Source organism: Barbus barbus, assembly GCF_936440315.1.
Source record: "Barbus barbus genome assembly, chromosome: 15".
In the NCBI taxonomy this organism is placed as follows: Eukaryota; Metazoa; Chordata; class Actinopteri; order Cypriniformes; family Cyprinidae; genus Barbus; species Barbus barbus.
This window is the reverse complement of record NC_136743.1, coordinates 623,714-648,637: the sequence shown is the minus strand read 5'-3', so window position 1 is coordinate 648,637 and position 24,924 is coordinate 623,714. Positions and strand designations below refer to the sequence as shown.

At 33.8% G+C, this 24,924-nt stretch overlaps 1 protein-coding gene across 1 annotated transcript in view; it reads left to right on the top strand.

Annotated features, from left to right (window-relative positions):
- Window positions 1-19,049, top strand: part of LOC306881002 (receptor-type tyrosine-protein phosphatase mu) — a 144,824-nt gene extending 125,775 nt beyond the window's left edge. The window contains 9 exon segments of the mRNA XM_079434804.1: window positions 2-172; window positions 563-698; window positions 4,938-5,087; window positions 7,032-7,205; window positions 11,406-11,537; window positions 14,033-14,158; window positions 15,086-15,249; window positions 17,833-17,968; window positions 18,709-19,049. Coding sequence (XP_079290930.1) covers window positions 2-172; window positions 563-698; window positions 4,938-5,087; window positions 7,032-7,205; window positions 11,406-11,537; window positions 14,033-14,158; window positions 15,086-15,249; window positions 17,833-17,968; window positions 18,709-18,762 — 1,243 coding nt within the window. The 3' untranslated portion in view covers window positions 18,763-19,049.
- Window positions 19,050-24,924: the final 5,875 nt, after the last annotated feature.

Here is a 24,924-nt window from a genome sequence, read left to right as displayed (position 1 = left end):
CTCTGTCCGTTCTGCAGCGAGGAGCTCACGAGATCCGTGAGATCAGTCAGTTTCATTTCACCGGTTGGCCGGATCACGGCGTTCCGTATCATGCCACGGGTCTGCTGGGGTTCGTGCGGCGGGTCAAAACCAAATCTCCCACCAACGCCGGACCCATCGTGGTCCACTGCAGGTTCCAGAACACATTACCCACAGAGACCCTTTATAACACCAACAGGACTGTCTGGCTTCAGTTGCTGTTATTTCAACTTTATTATTGTTTTTGATTTATACATTTTGAGAAGCTACTTCTATCTATATAAAAATGAAGTTTATTATTATTATAAAATGGATCCATGTTTACTTTTTGAAAAATGTTTAAAATTTTTTTTAAAAAAGGTTGCTGTTAATTATTATATCAACACTATAAAAAAAAAAAATTACTAAACAGAAACTCATTATTATAGTAATTCCGAATCACAAATAAACTTCAGATTCAGCTGAAGCTCTTCTCCAGACAGATGTTGCCATTAGTGTGATTTTAGTTGTTTTCTGAATCTGTGTTTTGATTGGTTGCTCACAGCGCGGGGGCGGGGCGAACGGGCTGCTTCATCGTGATTGACATCATGCTGGACATGGCGGAGCGGGAAGGAGTCGTCGACATCTATAACTGCGTGAGAGAGCTGCGATCACGCAGAGTCAACATGGTGCAGACCGAGGTACTCTTCCCTCACCTTTGACCTCTGACCTCTTCACCTTCACCTCACTGAGCCTGGCAAACACATGTGAAATCGCTGAGAGGATTCATGTTTTCTGAATAATAGATGATAATCACAGTTCAGTGTGTTGCAGTGATGCCATTGCTGTTGTTTACATTGTGATTAATATTTATATGATATAAATTATATTTTATAAAATATTTATTTTTTCGTTTTTATTTGATAAAATATTTATATATAAATATATAGTATATAAAAATGCTACACAAATAAATGTGAAGTGAATTATATTAATTTTTATTAATTAGAACAAACCCTGTCACACAAACATTGTTAAAAAGAGAGAGAGAGAGAGAATAGATATGTTTGGTTGGGGTTTTTGGGTGGGGGGGGGGGGTAGAATTCAGTGTTGTTGTTGTTGTTTTTTCAAATATTTATTTTTATGTGTTTATATTTATAATGTATTTATATTAAATTAAATTATACACCTCTTTGTTATAAAGAGGTTTATAACAAATCCTGACAAACAAAAAAGATAAACAAATAAATAGAGTTATAGGGCTAAATTCAGTATTTATTTTTATTAAAATTATTTTTTATATATTTATATTATAGCATTTAAATTAAAATGTAATTCATAATAAATGCAACTGAATAAAACTGTATTAAAATAAAATGTAATTAATAATTAGGGATGTAACGATTACCGGTTTGACGATATATCATGATAAAATTCCCCACGGTTAGTACCATTACCGTTTCGTATTTTAATTATCATTAAAAGCGTATTCGATTACCACGATTTGAACAACTCAGGATAAGTAAATACTGTCCGGCATAAAGCGCAGTTTTCAGTAGCAGTCTCGCGTGCGCACAGCTGCAGAGTAGCTTCGTTTCGAGCGAAAATAGGGCGGAAAAGCTGAGGGAATTATGCAAATGAATTTAGGAATGAATTAATTATATGAATGTACCTCTGAAGGATCTGACTGTCTTCAGAAACGATTTGATGGCATTTTGTTTTCATCTCAGCTCCATGTAATACCTAAAGAAGTGTTCTTAAACACAATACTGCCTTGTTCACGGAGGTTACTGGAAACAGCTGTATTCATCAGCGCCACCTGCTGTCAGAGACTGGATTTACAGACACTTATATTCACATTCAGTCTGTGTGCAGATTCTGTCTGGCCAAAAACAGACCAAATTTGCATGCCCTGCTGTAAATATTAACCGGTTGATGAAAAACAAGCTTATGTGGATTCTACACATTTAAACAATTCAGATAAGCTATCTAGAATTATTTATGGAGCAGATAAAATACATATCAATCATTTATTAATCAATTATCATTTTGACTTAATCCTTTTCTTTATTTAAAGGCTGAAATGTGAGATTTACATTTTTATGAAACCTTTTCAAAGCTTTATTTGAACATTTACATAATTTATTTGAGCATGCTATTAAACTGGTGTCAGTCAAGATGTCATTTAAAATCTGAACATCATTGGTCATGTTATTGTTTTAGTGATTATGCAAACAAAAAGTCATTTTATTTGTTGCTTGTTGATTTTTAAATATAAAACTTGAAGTGATTTATGTGTCGGTACTTTTTGAACATCTCAGCACATTTTAACAATACAGTGATAATACTGATAACCGTGATAATAAATTTTCATACCGTTACATCCCTATTAATAATAATTAATTTAAAAAAATTATATTTATATGAAAAGTTGGAGGTTTAGAACAAACCCTGACACACAAATTAAAGAATAGACGCAGATGAAATAAATGCAGAGTTGTAGTCAAACATTTATTGCATTATAATTTATTTTTCTGTATTTATATTATAAAGCAAATAAAAAATTATTTAAGTTTTAATTTGTATTAAATATTGTTATATTTCTATGTAAAGTTAGAGGTTTAGAACAAACCTTGACACACAAAAGAGAGAATAGACACGTTTTTTAAATTGAGAGAGAAGTAGGGATAAATATGGTTCTAGTATAAGAGGCTTTAGAAACGAGGAGAAACGAGAAAAGCACAGTAAATGCACTCATGTCTGATTCCAGTGCGTCAAACACTGAATAAATAATCTCTCCATTGATGTATGGTTTGTTATGACAGGACAATATCTGTCTGAGATACAACTATTTGAAAATCTGGAATCTGAGGAAGCAAAAAAATCTAAATATTGAGAAAATCTCCTTTAAAGTTGTTCAAATGAAGTTCTTAGCAATGCATATTACTAATCAAAAATGAATCAAAGTTTTGATATATTTACGGTAGGAAATGTACTAAATATCTTCATGGAACATGATCTTAATATCCTAATGATTTTTGTCATAAAAGAGAAATGTATAATTTTGATCCATACAGTGTATGGTTGGCTATTGATACTAATATACCCGTGCTACTGATGACTGCTGTTGTGCTGCAGGGACACATTTTAAGCTGTGAGCATCTCAGAAACACTCGACCGGCCCGATGCAGATGCTTTAAGAGCCGTATTGCGTTAAAGTTTTTACGGCTCCTGACGGGTTTCTGCAGCATCTGCTGTCGTTTCTCTCGACTGCATGGCTGCGTTTAATGAGCAAATGTTTCAGAGCTGACGTCTGCGCTGGTATTTGAGAAGCCTGATTCACCCCACTGAAGTTCAGTGACCTTCAGACACAAGTGTGTGTGTGTGTGTGTTTGGCTTGCAGGTGTTTTGACGCGCCTTGACGCCCGACAGGCATGCATTACCTTTTCTCAAGCGTGTTTGAAGCGTCACTAATCATTCTGAGCGACACACACTCATTAGGGCTCCGCTGCTGATTGCATGCTTTTTAGGCTGCATTCTGATTGGATGCGCCACCGCGAAGGTCAGAGGTCACAGCAGATGCCTAATCAGAGACGCGCTGACCCCGTCCTCACTATCTAGTCAAAGTGACAGGCCAAGATGCTGTGGAAATGTCACTTCAGCAGTGATTTCCATCAAACGCTCGTCCGCTCCACGACTCCTGCTTGACGACTCGCTGCTAATAAAGCTTGATGTTCTTTCTGTTTTACGCCGTCAAAGTCTCTCGTGAAACAAATGAGTGCAATCACAGCGGCATCTGCATTTGCAACGCTGACAAATTCCATGAATACAAAGCAGATGAAGCGAGAAAAGTGACATAGCGACGCAGGAAATCAAGCATTTACTTCTGTTGAAAAATACAACTGATTCATTAAACGGCAATATGTGACCAAACCCTGCATGTTCCTGAAAGAGTCTCTTGCTCACCAGAGCTGCATTTATTTGATCAAAAATATAACAAAAAATTGAAATAATATTACTATTTAAAGCAGCTGTTTTCTATGTGAATATATGTTAAACTGTAATTTATTTCTGTGATCTGCAGCTGTATTTTCAGCATCATTACTCCAGTCTTCAGTGTCACATGATCTTCAGAAATCATAATAATATTCTGATTTACTGATCAACAAACATTTTGAATCAAAACATTTATATTAATTTACAATTAATTTATATTTATATATTGATATTAAAAATGTTATATTAATAATTTTAAAAAAACTATTTTTATTTTCTTAATTACATTAATGACATTTATATATTTAATTTTTTTATTTTTAACATTTAATAATTTAAATGACTTAATTTTCATTCAAATGTTATATTATTAATAAAAAAAATGCTTAATTTCCTTTCCTTAATTATATTAAAAACATCTTTATATTAATTTGATGTTATTATATTTATAATATATTTACATATATTATTTTAACAATTATATAATAATTAAAATTATTAAATTAAGTTTTCATTTTCTACATTAATGACATTTATATTAATTTATATTTACATATTTGAATTCATTTAAAATGTATATAAATAGTTAACACATTTATAAGACTAATACTTAAAATATTTGATTTCAATTTCCTTATTAAACATGTTATCAATGTTGAAAACAGTTGTGCTGCACAATATTTTTGTGGAAACTGTAATAGATTTTATTTTTCAGGATTCACAGATGAATAGAAAGTTCAAAAGAACAGCATTTATTTGAAATATAGAAATCTTTTGTAACATGACAAATGTCTTTACTGTCACTTTTGATCAATTTAATGTGTCCTTGAAGAACAAAAGTAGTAATCTTTTTTAAAAAACAACAAAACGTTTGAACTCTAGTTGTTCTGTCATCATTTATAGTCTTCAGTCGTACTAGATCTTGTTTCTGGTGTTTTTGTCAGGAGCAGTACGTCTTCATCCATGACGTCATCTTGGAGGCGTGTCTCTGCGGCGACACCACCATCCCAGCCAATCAGCTTCGCTCTGTTTACTACGACATGAACCGATTGGATCCTCAGACCAACTCCAGTCCAATCAAAGAGGAGTTCAGGGTGAGAGGCGATCCAGCCGCAGAGCTGAAGATATGAAACGCTTTCTGTGTTTCTGCTTTGATTTGATTTACAAAGTTCTGCGGTGAAGAATCACTAAAATATGAGCGTTGTGTATTAAATATCAGCAGTGTGGTCTGAAACAATATTTCAGTGAGCGGCCGTATCAGTTATCAGGACGTTTTTAATACACTACCAGCATTGATTTGATTAGGGCCAGTATTGGAAACTGAAAATATCAGGCTTGTTTTTCTGTTTCTACAGTAGATTTCTAGCACTGAACAATTCTTCATCTCTTCTGCTGAACGTTTATAGAAAAATCTAAACTACTGTGAACAAACACATGGGATATTTGCACTTATTAAAAATTATCTGTCAGATGTTGAATGTTGAGTAATGGATCATGTACCCACATTACACAAAATGATTACAAAAAATGTATTTTTGTCTTGTTTTCCAGTTCAAATATCAGTAACACTTTACTTACAGTCTTTATGTATAATGCATAATAAAGGTACTCATATCTTTTTCGTAAATAACTGTAACCAAAATTAAAATGCATTGAAATATTTAATGTTTAATTGTCATGTTTTAATTTTATATTTTTATATTATATTTTCTAAAGGTGTAATGATGAATAGATGATTTTATAATGTTATAAAATTAATTAATAATAATGAATGCCTTAAAAACACTTTTATAATGCAGTGTGTGTGCGTGTGTTTGTGAGGCTGTGTGTGTGTGTGTGAGAGAGAGAGAGAGTGTGTGTGTGTGTGTGTGTTTGTGTGTTTGTGAGGCTGTGTGTGTGTGTGTGTGAGAGAGAGAGAGTGTGTGTGTGTGTGTGTGTGCGTGTGTTTGTGAGGCTGTGTGTGTGTGTGTGAGAGAGAGAGAGAGTGTGTGTGTGTGTGTGTGTTTGTGTGTTTGTGAGGCTGTGTGTGTGTGTGTGTGAGAGAGAGAGAGAGAGAGAGAGAGAGAGAGTGTGTGTGTGTGTGTGTGTGTGTGTGTGTGTGTGTGTGTGTGTGTGAGGTTGTGTGTAAAGTGTTAACCAAATGTCTATATATTTATTCAAGAAGCAAAAGTACTTAGATGTGAAGTCTTGCTTTTGGAAAAAAAATGCATCAAAATGAAGTGAGATGCTTAAAACAAAACCAAATGTTAGTGAACAATTAGACAAATTTAAACTTCATTTAAAGGGTTATTTTTCTGACCTCATTGGCAGATTGAGCAAAAACTCACATAATTTTGATTATTATCTCAAGTCGTTTTGCATATTGCAACTAAATATATCTTGATGTAAGAATTAGTGCCGTCTAATGATTAATTGCATCCAAAGTAAACGTTTTTGTTTACATAATATGTGTGTGTGTACTGTGTATTATATATATAAATATACACACACAAATATTATGTAAACAAAAACTTTTACTTTGGATGCAATTAATGTATATATTTCAGAAACATGTTATATTTATATATTATGTATTATATATTTATATTAAATTAAATTATAAACCTCTTTGTTATAAAGAGGTTTATAACAAATCCTGACAAACAAAAAAGATAAATAAATAGTTATAGGGCTAAATTCAGTATTTATTTTTATTAATTTTATATATTATGAATATAAAGATAGGCATGTAAATACATGTAAATATTTTCAAAATATATACTGTACGTGTGTATTTATATATACATAAATATACACAGAACACATATATTATGTAAACACACGTTTATTTTGCATGCGATTAATCATTTGACATTTAGATATTTGTACTTGAAAACAAGACAGAAGAACGTAATTTTTTGCAGTGTTTCAGTGGCCGGTTTCACTTCTAAAATGTGAAGTTTTAGTAGAATGCTGTATGTTTATTATATCAGCTGTAATTTTTAGATTCATAATGTATTCATCAGTGATAATATGTAAATAATGCGGTGTGTTGTCAGACGCTGAACATGGTGACGCCGACGCTGCGTGTGGAGGATTGCAGCATCGCTCTGCTTCCGAGGAATCACGAGAAGAACCGCTGCATGGACGTTCTTCCACCGGACCGTTGCCTGCCCTTCCTCATCACCATCGACGGAGAGAGCAGCAACTACATCAACGCCGCGCTCATGGACGTACGACACCACACCTCGCTGCATTATCACTGGCTTTCACTTCAGAATTATTAGGATTGTAAAAATTAGACTTTTGTGACAGTAAACATTTAACCTCAAATTCTAATTATTTTAATGCAAATGCATGATCCTGTTTTGATATTGTAATATAATGGTACTGTAATATACACTCTTAAAAATAAAGGTGCTTAAAAGGTTCTTCACGGCGATATCATAGAAGAACCATTTCTGGTTCCACAAAGAACCATTCAGTCAAAGATTCTTTATAGAACCATCTCTTTCTTACCGTTTTATAATCTGAAGAACCTTCTTTCACAACAAAAGCTTTTGTGAAACAGAAAGGTTCTTCAGATGTTAAAGGCTTTTTATGGAACCATTTAGACAAAAAAGGTTCTTCTATGGCATCATGAAGCACTGTTATTTTTAAGAGTGTAGTGCTAACATGATGTAGAAACATTTTGCAGTTTAAATTTTTTTTATATATATATATATATATATATATATATATAGGGGTGGTGATGGCGCAGTGGATAAGACACATGCCTTTGGTGTGAGAGACCCGGGTTCGAATCCACTGTGAGACACCAATGTGTCCCTGAGCAAGACACTTAACCCCTAGTTGCTCCAGAGGCGTGCGACCTCTGACATATATAGCAATTGTAAGTCGCTTTTTTTTTTACATAATTTTTTGTTTACATAATATTTTGGATAAAAGCGTCAGCTAAATGAATAAATGTGTATATATATATATATATATACAGTGCCCTCCAAAAGTATTGGAACAATATAAACTCAGAATCACAAAATAAACTCAGAATCGCAAAATAAACTCAATTGCAATATAAACTCAGAATTGCAATCTAACCTTAGAATCAAAATATGAACTCAGAATCGTAATATAAGTCAAGTCAAGTCAAGTCAGCTTTATTGTCAATTCTTCCACATGTACAGCACATACATACAGAGAATTGAAATTGCGTTACTCTCAGACCCTTGGTGCATACAGTTAACATTAAACACGTTCAGATACAGATAAATACAGTTTAAACATATGTACATACAACTATACAGATATACAAATGAGGACATTGTAGAAAAAAATAAGAATTAGATTGATAAAGTGGCATAAGGCGCCTGGCAGATAGAGTGCAAAACCAGTTAAATAAAAACAACACTGTGTAGATATATTTGTAGTGCAAAAGAGCTTATCAGTCTGAGGACATTGTAGAAAAATAAAAAAAGAGAGATAGATAAAGTGCATAAGGCACATGGCAGAATAGATGGAGTGCAAACCAGTTGAATGTACAAAAATTCAGAATCGCAATATAAACTCCGAATCACAGTATAAATTCAGAATCGTGATATAAACTCAGAATGGCAAAATAAACTCAGAATCGCAAAATAAACTCAGAATCGCAAAATAAACTCAGAATCGCAAAATAAACTCAGAATCGCAATTTAAACTCAGAATCGCAATATAAACTCAGAATTGCAATATAACCTTAGAATCAAAATATGAACTCAGAATCGTAATATAAATTCACAATCGCAATTTAAACTCAGAATCGCAATATAAACTCATAATTGTAATATAAACTCAGAATCTCAATTAGAATCGCAAAATAAACTCAAAATCGTAATTTTAACTCAATTGCAATATAAACTCAGAATCGCAAAATAACCTTAGAATTACAATATAACCTTAGAATTGCAATATAAACTCAGAATCGCAATATAAACTCAGAATTGCGATATAAACTCAGAATTGCGATATAAACTCAGAATCGCAATATAAACTCAGAATCGCAATTTTTAACTCAATCGCAATATAAACTCAGAATAGCAATACAAACTCAGAATTACAATATAAACTCAGAATTGCAATTTAAACTCAGAATTGCAATATAACCTTAGAATTGCAAAATAAACTCAGAATAGCAATACAAACTCAGAATTACAATATAAACTCAGAATTGCAATTTAAACTCAGAATTGCAATATAAACTCAGAATCGCAATTTAAACTCAGAATCGCAATTTAAACTCAGAATTGCAAAATAAACTCAGAATCGCAAAATAAACTCAGAATCGCAAAATAAATATAAACTCAGAATTGCAATATAAACTCAGAATCACAGTATAAATTCAGAATTGCAATATAAACTCAGAATTGCAATATAAACTCAGAATCACAGTATAAACTCAGAATTACAATATAAACTCAGAATTGCAATTTAAACTCAGAATTGCAATATAACCTTAGAATTGCAAAATAAACTCAGAATTGCAATATAAACTCAGAATTGCAATATAAACTCAGAATTGCAATTTAAACTCAGAATTGCAATATAACCTTAGAATTGCAAAATAAACTCAGAATTGCAATATAAACTCAGAATTGCAATATAACCTTAGAATTGCAAAATAAACTCAGAATTGCAATATAAACTCAGAATTGCAATTTAAACTCAGAATTGCAATATAACCTTAGAATTGCAAAATAAACTCAGAATTGCAATATAAACTCAGAATTGCAATTTAAACTCAGAATTGCAATATAACCTTAGAATTGCAAAATAAACTCAGAATTGCAATATAAACTCAGAATTGCAATATAAACTCAGAATTGCAATATAACCTTAGAATCAAAATATGAACTCAGAATCGTAATATAAATTCACAATCGCAATTTAAACTCAGAATCGCAATATAAACTCATAATTGTAATATAAACTCAGAATCTCAATTAGAATCGCAAAATAAACTCAAAATCGTAATTTTAACTCAATTGCAATATAAACTCAGAATCGCAAAATAACCTTAGAATTACAATATAACCTTAGAATTGCAATATAAACTCAGAATCGCAATATAAACTCAGAATTGCGATATAAACTCAGAATTGCGATATAAACTCAGAATTGCGATATAAACTCAGAATCGCAATATAAACTCAGAATCGCAATTTTTAACTCAATCGCAATATAAACTCAGAATAGCAATACAAACTCAGAATTACAATATAAACTCAGAATTGCAATTTAAACTCAGAATTGCAATATAACCTTAGAATTGCAAAATAAACTCAGAATCGCAATTTAAACTCAGAATTGCAATATAACCTTAGAATTGCAAAATAAACTCAGAATAGCAATACAAACTCAGAATTACAATATAAACTCAGAATTGCAATTTAAACTCAGAATTGCAATATAAACTCAGAATCGCAATTTAAACTCAGAATCGCAATTTAAACTCAGAATTGCAAAATAAACTCAGAATCGCAAAATAAACTCAGAATCGCAAAATAAATATAACCTTAGAATTGCAATATAAACTCAGAATCACAGTATAAATTCAGAATTGCAATATAAACTCAGAATTGCAATATAAACTCAGAATCACAATATAAACTCAGAATTGCAATATAAACACAGAATCGCAAAATAAACTCAGAATCGTGATATAAACTCAGAATCGCAACATAACCTTAGAATGCAGCGGCACGACTGATCTTCAACGAGCCCAAAAGAGCGCATGTTACACCTCTCTTCATCTCCTTGCACTGGCTACCAGTGGCAGCTCGCATCCAGTTCAAGACACTGATGCTTGCATACAGAACTACCACAGGCTCAGCACCCTCCTACTTCCACTCACTATTACGAACCTACATCCCCTCCAGAAGTCTGAGATCTGCTAGTGAGCGACGCCTTGTGGTACCATCACAGAGAGGCTCAAAATCACTCTCCAGAACATTCTCCTTCACCATTCCTGGCTGGTGGAATAATCTTCCCACCCTTATCCGGAACGCCGGATCCCTGGCAATCTTCAAGCAACAACTGAACTCTCATCTCTTTCGGCAGTACTTGACTTCACCCTAAACTCTATCTTTCTCTCCACTTACTAGCTTGTACTTATTTGAACAATGACTGAGACTTGGTGTTACGAGCACTTCCTCTGTCTGATTGCCTCTTCAAGATTAATCTCTTTTTGTATTCCCCAATTGTAAGTCGCTTTGGATAAAAGCGTCTGCCAAATGACTAAATGTAAATGTAATTATATATAACCTTAGAATCGCGATATAAACTCAGAATTGCAATATAAACTCAGAATCGTGAGATATATCTCAGAATCACAATCATAAATATTCTTTGTATAATTTGATGATGACTGTCTCGTGTTTTTCATCTCTCTCAATCAGAGCTACAAGCAGCCGTCTGCGTTCATCGTTACCCAGCATCCTTTGCCAAACACAGTGAAGGACTTCTGGCGTCTGGTTCTGGACTATCACTGCACATCTATCGTGATGCTAAACGACGTGGATCCAGCGCAGGTCAGACCCACGCTCTTCATTTGTTGTTTGTTTATTATTTTGATCAAGTGCTGAAGCACAAGAACGTGTCTCTGAACCGCTGGGTTTTCAGAAAAGAGTTTTAAACTGAACTGACTAAAAGTCACACCAGCTCCGAATTGCATAATTAAGAGAGAAAAAACACAGATGTGTTGCATCAGTGTATTTCAGATTTTATTATTACAATAAGAAATCATGTAAAATACCAGTAAATGACATTCACAAACACTATAAACACAGCAAATACTTTAAATGTACCCGTATTCAGAACAGAATACAAATAAAAAATTATGAGTATAAAAGTGTTTGATTCACTGAATCAAATTATCAACTCTTTTTCTGCTGAAGTTTAAATGAGTGACTCTATTGAATCACCTCTGTCTCATAATCATCACCAGATGAGGAAGAATCATATCAAATTGTTTTCATTTATATGCACCTATATAACAATACATATCCTTAAACAGCTATATTTACCTACTGATATTTATACTAAAACATACATTTAAAAACATCGCACAGAGATAATGACACTTGAACATTAATAACACAGAGTTTTTGAATCAGATTTCTGAATCAGTTCAGTAAATGAACAGTTTGAACTGAGTCACTGAAATGAATCAAACTTACTGAATGTATTTTAGTTCTTGTCACTTCGCAACAAATCTTTCAGAAATAATCTAAAATAGTATTAAATAAAATATTACAAACATTGTAAACACTTCACAACAAATACTTTAAATGCACCTGTACTCAGAACGGAATACAAATTAAAAATATATACAAGTATAAAACAGTTTTGATTCTCTAAAATGATTCAAATTTATTGACTCTTTTTCTGCTGAAAGTTTTAATGAGACTCTTTTGAATCATCTCATATTCCTCATTTACATGCACCTATAAAACAATACATAGTCAAAAACAGCTATATTTACTTACTAATTTGTATACTAAAATATTTAATACATAAAAAAAGAGAGATAATGGCACATGAACAGTCTTTGAATCAGAGCTCTGAATCAGTTCATTAAATGAACAGTTTAAGTTAGTCACTGAAATGAATCTAACTTACCAAACTTTAAACCTGTATTTTAGTTCCTCAGCAAATCCTTTACATTTAACTGCATTCAACACAGGACTGAAAAATACAAGTATAAAAATTAGTGGTATTCGTTATTTTATTTTATTTTATTGTGAAAAGTGCTTTACAAATGAACTTGTGCTCGGGTTTCTCTCTCAATCAGCTCTTCATGCATGTTTTGGTGTTAATTCTATAATATAAGTCACTTTATCAGAGAAATCGTGCCTTCTGTCCTGATAATGCAGTGTCTGTCAGAAGCTGTGGCGTTCTCTGATTGGTCAATGGCATTTGAGGGCGGGGCTTAGTGAAGAGCCGAATCTGATTCCTGACTGAATGTTAAATAATGGTGTGTGTGTGTGTGTGTGTGTGTGTGTGTGTGTGTGTCTGTGGGGACGACTCTGGCTCTGTCAGAACAAACCCCATCAAAGAAGCTCAAACCTGCACAAACACACACACACACACAAACAGCCTCACAAACACACACACATTCAACAAGGTAACTACAGATCATCACTGAATGAACAATCTTATGTGATCATTTTCATTTATATGCACCAATATAACAACACACAGTCATAAACAGTAATATTTACCTACAGATACTTATACTAATCATTTTAGCACATGCAGTGCAAACAAACACAAGTTTTGAATTGATTCATTGAAACCAACAACTTGAAGTGATTCACTGAAATGAATCAAACTTATTGAATCTTTTTCTGCTGAAGTTTAAATGAGTGACTCCATTGAATCATCTGTGTGAACATTGTCATGAGACAAGAAAGAATCATATTTTCATTTGTGCACCTAGATAATAATACAGTCATAAACAGCAATATTTCCCTACTGATACTAAACATTTAAAAAGCTTTGAATTCATTGAAACAGACGGTTGAAGCAATTCACTGAAATTAATCAAACTTGTGAACACGAGTCGATTCTGTGAGTGTTTACAGTGTTTTGAGTGAGTTTGTGAGCAGAAGTGGCTGTTTTCACACACACACACACTTCAGACACTGAGTGATGACACAAACTCCTTTTTATCACGTATTCTTTCACAAAAACACAACAATGGCAGCCGGTGACGGGAGAGCGAGGCCGTCAAATAGAGGATGATGGGAGATTTAAATGAATAACACACACACACATACTCACACACACACACACACACACTCGGAGTGTCTGTCAGTAAATATTTCATAGCGTTTACGCTGCTGGAGAGATTCTGTGTGTTTCTGCTTCAGTTTGACAGTTTGTTTCCTTTTGAGTGTTTGATTCTCTGTGTGACACAAACAAAAGAGCTCACACTGGTGTGTGTGTGTGCGTGTGTGCGTGTGCGTGTGTGTGTGTGTGTGCGTGTGTGTGTGTGTGTGTGTGTGTGTGTGTGTGCGCGCAGCTGTGTCCGCAGTACTGGCCAGAGAACGGTGTTCATCGTCACGGGCCGCTGCAGGTGGAGTTTGTGTCGGCGGATCTGGAGGAAGACATCATCAGCAGGATCTTCCGCATCTATAACGCTGCACGGGTGAGTATATTTTAGTTAATATTTCAAGAATTTTATTAACACATTCACATGGTCACGGTTGTCTGATGTGGGTTAATAAGTCAATTTTAATTGTTTTTATTTTTTTTATTATTTATATTTTTATGACTTAATTTTTTTGTTGTAAATTTTGATTGTTTTTATTTTTAAATCTTTATTGTTTATTTATTCATTTTAATTTTACTTTTTTATAACAGAATTTGCTTTTAATAAGTGTTTAATTTTAAATATTTATTTATTCTTATATTTTATGATTTCATTTTAGCAAGTGTTTTTTAATTATTTATTTAAATTTTATATTTTTATTATTTAATTTGTTTTTAGTTAGTATTTTATTTTAAAATTGTGTATTAATTTTACAATTTATGCTTTAATTTTTTATTTTGATTATTTGTATTTTAAAATGATTTTTTTTAACTTTATATTATTTATGATTTAATTCATTATTAACTTTCCTGAACCCCAGTTGAGATAACCTGATGCAGTAAAAAAAATCCTTTATGAACAAAAAATAATTATTTCATTGGATTCATTTCTCTGTTTATTTGGATCTTAATGGACTGAAAGCAGAAGATCAGATCATTCAGATCAAATCTACCTGTAAACAACACAGCACTGTCTCTAGCAGCTGACTCTCTCTCTCACACACACACACACACACAATCTCACATAATCTCCTAAAACTGTCAGAATCCTCACCTGTGACCTCAGCTGAACCTGATGCAGAATTAACCAGTGACCTCAACCCGACCCGCCACGACAACACACACGCACACACACACACACACACACACACACACACACACTCATCTCACATTCATGATGACTGTAGCCAGTTTGAGTTGTGAAGTTTGAATTCTTACACGACGTGTGTGTGTGTGTGTGTGTGTGTGTGTGCGTGCATCTCAGCCGCAGGACGGGTACCGGATGGTGCAGCAGTTCCAGTTCCTGGGCTGGCCGATGTACCGCGACACACCCGTCTCCAAACGCTCCTTCCTCAAACTCATCCATCAGGTGGACAAATGGCAGGAGGAGTACGACGGAGGAGAGGGACGCACCGTAGTGCACTGCCTGTGAGTAACACACACACACTCATAACAAACACACACACACACTCACACTCACACACTTAAACTCAGCTTTTCTGGAATGATCACTATGGTTATCATGGTAAATTTTCGGAATGATTAGTAATTTCATTCCTCTCACAATCCCATAATCCTCTCTGATCACAGCAGGAAACAGATCGATCATCATCTGCAGGCCTTTGATTGACTGATGTGAGTTTGATGATGTGAAGGGAAACACTCCCATCTAGTGGCCAGACACTCACTGCACCATCAAATAAATACATCTGCAGAATAAAACAATCTTAACCTCGATAGAAAATGTTTCCATTACTATTATTAGTAGAAAAAAAAATTGTTATAAAAATTTGTTAGATGAGCATGCTTATTTATCGACAAACAAATACACAGTGATTTAAAAAAAAAAAAAAAAAAAAAATATATATATATATTATTCACTGTTTGATCATTTTATTTATTGGATTTATTTTATGGATTTATTCAACAAAAAATGGTGACACTTTACTTGAAGGCTTCATATATAATTCATTCTATGATCTCACAATTAATTATAAACATAGTTATAATATATTATACTTCATGTCTATTCATTGTTTTGTCTTTAAAAGTATAATTCAGTAAAACACAAACTATTTCATATGGAACAGAATCTGCAAATATTGTAATGCATTTTAACTACAATTATTTGCAATTATAACATAATTATGAAATTCTGTACAGGTGCATCTCAATAAATAAGAATGTGGTGGAAAAGTTCATTTATTTCAGTAATTCAACTCAAATTGTGAAACTCGTGTATTAAATAAATTCAGTGCACACAGACTGAAGTAGTTTAAGTCTTTGGTTCTTTTAATTGTGATGATTTAGGCTCACATTTAACAACCCCCCCCCCCCCCCCCCCCCCCCCAATTCAACAAATCTTAACAAATTAGAATACTTAAGACCAATAAAAAAACATTTTTAGTGAATTGCTGGCCTTCTGGAAAGTATGTTCATTTATTGTATATGCACTCAATACTTGGTAGGGGCTCCTTTTTCTTTAATTACTGCCTCAGTGCGGCGTGGCGTGGAGGTGATCAGTTTGTGGCACTGCTCAGGTGGTATGGAAGCCCAGGATGCTTTGATAGCGGCCTTCAGGTCATCTGCATTGTTGGGTCTGGTGTCTCTCACTAGATTCTCTATGGGGTTCAGGTCAGGCGAGTTTGCTGGCCAGTCAAGCACAGTAACACCATGGTCATTGAACCAGCTTTTGGTAGCTTTGGCAGTGTGGGCAGATGCCAAGTCCTGCTGGAAAAGCAAATCAGCATCTCCATAAAGCTTGTCAGCGGATGGAAGCATGAAGTGCTCTAAAATCTCCTGGTAGATGGCTGCGTTGACTGTGGACTTCAGAAAACACAGTGGACCAACACCAGCAGATGACATGCAGCCCAAATCATCTCTGACTGTGGAAACTTCACACTGGACTTCAAGCAACATGGATTCTGTGCCTCTCCACTCTTCCTCCAGACATTGATTTCCAAATGAAATGCAAAATTTACTTTCACCTGAAAAGAGGACTTTGGAGCACTGAGCAACAGTCCAGTTCTTTTTCTCCACAGCCCAGGTAAGATGCTTCTGATGTTGTCTCTGGTTCAGAAGTGGCTTGGTAGCCCTTTTCCTGAAGACATCTGAGCGTGGAGACTCTTGATGCACTGACTCCAGCTTCAGTCCACTCCTTGTGAAGCTCTCACAAGTGTTTGAATCAGCTTTGCTTGACAGTATTCTCAAGCTTGCGGTCATCCCTGTTGCTTGTGCACCTTTTCCTACCCAAATTCTTCCTTCCAGTCAACTTTGCATTTAATATGCTTTGATACAGCACTCTGTAAACAGCCACAGCTTTCAGTAATGACCCTCTGTGACTTACTCTCTTTGTGGAGGACGTCAATGTTCATCTTCTGGATCATTGCCAAGTCAGCAGTCTTCTCCATTATTGTGGTTTCAAAGAACAAGAGATACCCTGAATTTATACTGTAGAGATGGTCATTAATTGAAACTCAAATGTAAATATTCTAATGCTTTGAGATACTGATTTTTGACTTTCATGAGCTGTAAGCTCTAATCATCAAAATTAAAACAAAAACTTTTGAAATGTCTTACTTTACATGCAATGAATCTAAAATATATGAAAGTTTCACTTTTTGAAATAACTTACAAGAAAAAAATTAACTTTTTCACGACATTCTTATTTATTTAGATGCACCTGTATAATGCATTAAAGACTTTAGGTAAAATGTTACCAAATTATTTTTCAAAGTTGTAAGTAAAACCATTTTGGAGTCCATTGTACATTCTACTTCAAAATTTCACCTTTAAGTCAATGTGCTACTGTGCATTTCATTGCAATTATTTGTGAAATATCAAAGTAAATCCTGCATTTCTCCCAGTGTTCTGGTTGATTCATAAAGGATCAGCATTGTGTTTCTGAATCTCAGCAGGACACTGAATCTGTTTTATGTGATAATAACAGCATTTATGGATTTGACTGAGCAGCAGTCTTTATCTGAAGCGTGTTTTCTTTGCTCCTGTCAGGAACGGCGGCGGTCGCAGCGGGACGTTTTGTGCCATCAGTATCGTGAGTGAAATGCTGCGGCATCAGCGCTCGGTCGACGTGTTTCACGCCGTCAAAACCCTGCGCAACAACAAGCCCAACATGGTGGACCTGCTGGTACTGACCACACACAGTTTATCATCTGACCGAAGAAAAACATTATTCTAATTATATAGACATTAAAAACACACAACACAATTCATACAATTTGAACTAAATGTATTTATTTCAATTTAAACTGAAATAAAAATTATAAAGCTAAAAAATAAAAATAAAAATAAAAAATGATATAGAAATATTATAGAAAATATCATAAAAATGGCAAAAGCTAAATTAATAAAATTTAACTAAATAACTTGATGTACCAAACTAAAACTTGGTAAAAATGTATACAAACTATATAGACATATTAAAAAATAATTTTAAGAAAAATGTATAAAAATGACAAAAACACACAAAATAACATTTTAAAGTTGATTTACTAAAATAACTAAAACTGAAATAAAAACTATAATTCTAAATAATACAAAAAAATGATATAGAAATATTATAGAAAATATATAGAAATAGAAAAAAACAAGGAAAAAATTATAAAAATGACACAAGCAAAATTAATACAATTTTAACCAAATAACTTGATGTAACTTAATTAATAAAAATGAAAACATTTTTTTTTTTAAAGAACTAGTTCAAAATATTAACAAAAACTATAATAATATCTCAATGCTACTAAAATAAGACTAGTTCAGAATGTTCAGGGGAATAAATCTATATTTTTAGTTTCTAGTGCTTATATTTGTATTGTATGTGGTATAATGAGACGAGTTCTGATGATGATCTTCTGCGTCTTTCTGCAGGATCAGTACAAGTTCTGCTATGAAGTGGCGTTGGAGTATCTGAACTCAGGCTAACGGACCGACGCTCCACGTGTGTGCGTGTGTGTGTGTGTGTGTGTGTGTGTGTGCGTGTGTGTGTGTGTGAAGAGCAGATTGGTGTTCCTGTCCCTGATGCTTCTTTAACGTCGTAAGAGAGTCTTTTCAACCGAAGGAATTCACTGCATTTCTGCCAAACACAGATTTGCACGACGCAGCAGATCCTCATGAATACTATAATGAGCCTCATTTGCATATTAATGAGGCGAGTCTGCTGTGATTGGCTGAAAGGCTCCTGCTGTATAAACCCGATTGCTTGTTGAATCAGACGCGAGTGTATTTTGGTGTAAATTGTGTAAAATATGAAATCTCAGAAGATTGGGAGATGATCATCATCATCGTCAGCTCGCTCTTCACGCATCTGTTCCTTTGCTTTTATTGTGTTTTTAATATTGTTTGTTCATACTGTAAATATTGAGTTGTGCTGTGATATTTATTCTGGACAATCATCTTGTACTGGTTCTTGAGTTCATATTGTACATGATCAAATATACTGTATGGATCAGCAAACGTCTGCCTGCTCATAACTCACTATATTATATCTATTTATCACTCCGATTCTTTTAGATCATGAACTTGTTTAAATATCCATGTAGAAAATCTGACAGGTTTATAAAGTGAAATCACTTGAAGTCTTTGTTTAATGCATTATAAAGGTATTCATAATGTTGTAATGCATTGTATCTTTTCATAAATAACTGTAACCAAAAATGCGTTGTAATATTTGAAAGTTTGTTTGTTGTGTGTTTTAATGCATTATACTTTCTAAAGGTGTAACTAATGATTAATTAAGTGTTATAATGCATGGTAACTGGTTATAATTATTCATGAAATCATAAGGCATAATTAAAAACACTTTTATAATGCATTATACATATATAATGGCTTTAGGTACACTGTTATACATACAAATAGCATTTATATCAAAAATTACATTAAGGTCCCATTAGTTAACATTAATTAATGCACAACATTAAGTAATTTGTAATAGTAAAACATTACTTAAAAACAGGACTGTTCAATGCACTGCATATATACTTCAGATTCTGGAAAATGTATTAAAATTAAGCAAATTTATTCTTAATACAAGAACAAATATTTCCCTGTGGGGTCAAGACAAACGATCTTGTTTTCCTTTTGAATTAACAAAATCATTTTAATTTTATTTATTTTGTATTATTTTAATATATCTTGATTTAACAATGTTGGAAAACCAGACTAAAATACTGAAGGAAAATAAATATTTTTTTGCCGTGTATTAGTTTGCTTATACTTGCTTGAGTCCATTAAATAATATAACAGATACATTTGATTTTTAATAATGCATTAGAAAATGCTGAAAAACACATTACATGAGATTAATAAGTTTTTTTATTTATCTAATGTTTAATGAAACCTTATTGTAAAGTTTAACCCAGAATTGTATTAAATAACACAAATGTGACCCTGGAGCACAAATCCAGGCTTAAGTGTCAATTCTTCCAAATTGAAATTTATACATCATCTGAAAGCTGATAATAATATATTTATGGTAGGAAATGTACAAAATATCTTCATGGAACATGATCTTTACTTAATATCCTAATGATTTTTGGCATAAAAGAAAAATTGATAATTTTGACCCATACAATGTATTGTTGGCTATTGCTACAAATATACCCCAGCGACTTAAGACTGGTTTTGTGCTCCAGGGTCACATATAAGGCTTCAGTCAAAGACTTTCATCAGATGATTGAAAAACATGCAGTTTTTCTCAGAGACGGAGACTGATGAAAGGGTTAAATAATGTGGAATATGAAGCATCATATGAATCACATGAACTGCTGTTAAGATGCTTTATTGTCCTGACTATCAGACAATGATCAACATCTCCTTAAAGAAATAACGCCATCCAGGTTTAGATTGACACAAGCTTCAGGAAATCTAGTGTTGTGGGGTCATTCTTCCAGTAACAATAATAAAACATTCATTCATGTGCTCTAAATGTTACCACAAAAACATTATTGGAATGATTTATTTCTGAAATGTTTCAGTCGGATGTTTGTCTAAAGTTTTTTTAAATGTTACTTGTTTCAGAGAACATTCAAAAGTAACGTTCCTGTGATTTTTGTAACATGGTGTAATGGAATATTTATGGAAGCCCGTTTCCGCCACTGAGTAAAAAATAAAACAGGTAATTGCAACTTTTTATCTCAACATTGCAAATTTACATCTCACAATTATGACTTTTTTCTCACAATTCTGAGAAAAAAAGTCAGAATTGCAACATATCAGTCTTTTTGTCCCCTCAAAATTGCGACTTTATATCACGCAATTCAGATTTTTTTTTCCCACAATTGCGACTTTTTATCATGCAATTCTGACTTTTTTTTTGTAATTGCTACTTTATATCACACAATTCTGACTTTTTCTCGCAATTCTGACTTTTTCTTGCATTTGCAACTTTATATCTCCCAATTCTAACTTTATAACTCGCAATTGCGACTTTATATCTTGCAATTTACTTTTTCTTGCAATTGCGACTTTATCACACAATTCTGAGTTTTTCTCGCAATTATGACTATATCTCACAATTCTGACATTTTTCTCACAATTGTGACTATATCTCGCAATTCTGACATTTTTCTCGCAATTGCGACTATATCTCGCAATTCGGACTTTTTCTTGCATTTGTGACTATATCTCGCAATTCTGACATTTTTTTGCATTTGCGACTATATCTCGCAATTCGGACTTTTTCTTGCATTTGTGACTATATCTCGCAATTCTGACATTTTTCTCGCAATTGCGACTTTATTTCACAGTTCTGACTTTTTCTTGCATTTGCGACTATATCTCACAATTCTGACATTTTTTTGCATTTGCGACTATATCTCGCAATTCTGACTTTTTCTTGCATTTGCGACTATATCTCACAATTCTGACATTTTTTTGCATTTGCGACTATATCTCGCAATTCTGACTTTTTCTCGCAATTGCGACTATATCTCGCAATTCGGACTTTTTCTTGCATTTGTGACTATATCTCGCAATTCTGACATTTTCTCGCAATTGCGACTATATCTCGCAATTCGGACTTTTTCTTGCATTTGCGACTATATCTCGCAATTCTGACATTTTTTTGCATTTGCGACTATATCTCGCAATTCGGACTTTTTCTTGCATTTGTGACTATATCTCGCAATTCTGACATTTTTCTCGCAATTGCGACTTTATTTCACAGTTCTGACTTTTTCTTGCATTTGCGACTATATCTCACAATTCTGACATTTTTTTGCATTTGCGACTATATCTCGCAATTCTGACTTTTTCTTGCATTTGCGACTATATCTCACAATTCTGACATTTTTTTGCATTTGCGACTATATCTCGCAATTCTGACATTTTCTTGCATTTGCGACTATATCTCGCAATTCGGACTTTTTCTTGCATTTGTGACTATATCTCGCAATTCTGACATTTTTCTCGCAATTGCGACTATATGTCGAAATTCTGACTTTTTCTCGCAATTGCGACTATATCTCGCAATTCTGACATTTTTCTCGCAATTGTGACTTTATTTCACAGTTCTGACTTTTTTTTACATTTGCGACTATATCTCGCAATTCAGACTTTTTCTTGCATTTGCGACTATATCTCGCAATTCTGACATTTTTCTCGCAATTGCGACTATATCTCGCAATTCTGACTTTTTCTCGCAATTGCGACTATATCTCGCAATTCTGACATTTTTCTCGCAATTGCGACTATCTCACCATTATGACATTTTTCTCGCAATTGCGACTATATCTCGCAATTCTGACATTTTTCTCGCAATTGTGACTTTATTTCACAGTTCTGACTTTTTTTTACATTTGCGACTATATCTCGCAATTCAGACTTTTTCTCGCAATTGCGACTATCTCGCAATTCTGAGAAAAAAAAATCTGAATTGTGAGAAAAAGTCGCAATAACCTTTTCAATTTTTTATTCAGTGGCGGAAAGGGGCTTCCATAAAATATTCCCTTCACATAGTGTTTTTAAAACTTTTAAAAAATGATATTTTGAATGTTCAGAGAACATAAGGGTTTCATAACTTAATGGGAATGGCCTTAACACGTGTTAGCTGGGTTACAGTAAAAAGAGTCAGGATGAGAGTTTGTTCCGTCGAGATCACCTGTGAAACACGAATCATAATACAGCTGCTGTCAGATTGTGTTATTGCTGATTGATAAATGTCACCAGTCGATTCAGAGATATTGTTCTCAGAATGACTGGATCAAAAATACCATCTAATGATTCTCTCTTCTCATGTGGATCAGCAAAGACACATGCGGTATCTGATCATGTGAAATGTTTATGAAGCTTCTAGTAATGAGCTTTTGAGATGAATCGTGTGTTTGATGAAGGACACAACTGACATCTGCAATGCTGGAGATCCAAGAACACATGCAGAACAATCATGACTGAGACGACACGCGTGTGAGTACATATTATTGCTTATTACACACAAAAGATCTAGTGTTAAACATGAGAGCTGTTTCATCAGATTGTTAAAGGTTCATCAATGTCAGTCAAGAACCCTCTTCTTATCAAGAGCCGGTTCTGGATGCATGTGGTTCTTTGGAAAATAAACGTGTTGCATCTGATTCTGGATCAGTGTGAGAAGAGTGTTTGAATGATAAGATCTGATCAAAGTGTTTTTCTGTTTTTGAGGTTTGACTCTTCCACAGACATCATGGAGACCAGTCAGCTTCAGAGCAAACTAGATGAGCTCATTAACCTTGTATTTGATACACAAATTCCTCTAAATGATTAACATGATCAATCTCCTGCATGTCTTCTGTCTCTGATTGAGTTCAGAGTGTTTTATCCAGTAAAAGCTCTTGTAGTGTAATTGTACATGTGACTGATTTTGATCAAGTAAAGGTCAGAATAACTGCAGTCATATCTCCAGATGAACTCTTACTGGACTGAAGCAGCTCAGCTTTACTTGATTCTCCATCAATCATTTTCTAGAAAAATCAGTGCGTCTCAAATCAGATCATCAGGATCTTTTGAGGAGCGTTTGTTTCCAGAAGCTTGACTTTCTCTGTTCCTCAGCGGAGGAATGATCTTCATCTCACATCTTCTGAGGAGCGTTTATTTCTTCATCTCTCAATCAGCATTATATGTTTGGATCATTTAAATCTCATCTTAATAAGACATATTACTGCAGATATAGAGCGACCGCTGATATTTAGATTTTATATCTCTACTGTTATAAACATCTCATTGATTTACATTACAAGCAGCAGAATTTCAGATTTTTCAAATATATATATTATGTTAAGTTAGTGACAGAAGTTATTCTCAGCAGGTAATAGAGTAGTTTGTGCATTCAGTCAATAATTAATTTCACCACTGCATTCACATGCAGAGATGCCCTGTATGAGTTATTATATTAATACAGCTTTATGTCTTATAACAGATGCTGAAGCAGTGAAGCACCACTAGAGGGAGACACACGTGCTCAAGGTAACTGGGCTCCTTTTGATATTTACATGCATTCATTCAGCAGAAACTTCTATTCAAAGTGACTTGCAAATGAGAAATGCAAGCAATTTTCTTTGTATGTCCATTAGTTCCTCGTTAGTTGGTGCTCACAAATGTTTAACTGTTCTTAATAGTTTCATTATTTAATGAGTTGTGTTAGTTTTTGTGATGTTTCTCGAGTCTCCTGAGTTTTGCTTTTGTTTGTTGGTCTTCTTATTCATGCATTTGCTCTGAATTCTCCAGCACTGCTAGTTAAGGCACGGGTTAGTGAGTTTAAATCCAGAGCTTCATTCTCAAACACACATTATAGCTCTGATCGCTGCAGCATTCATGAGAATTACCAAGAATTTCAAGAGAAAGCATGTGCGCTCGTGGAGATTGTGCTGTTTGATTTGTGTTCATTAAGGCGGACTGTAATGAGGGAAGCGAGTGTGAGCTTGTAATCAGAGCTGGAGTTTGACATTCCACAGGGTTAACACTAGTTAAATATAACCCACATCACCGGCCCTTGATGACACATGCATTCGTCTCACTGGAGTCGGCCTCAAAGTCAAATCCAATACACTTTATAGATTTGTGAAATTTGTCTTGGACTTCATATGACACTTTTTACCCAAAATACAGCAT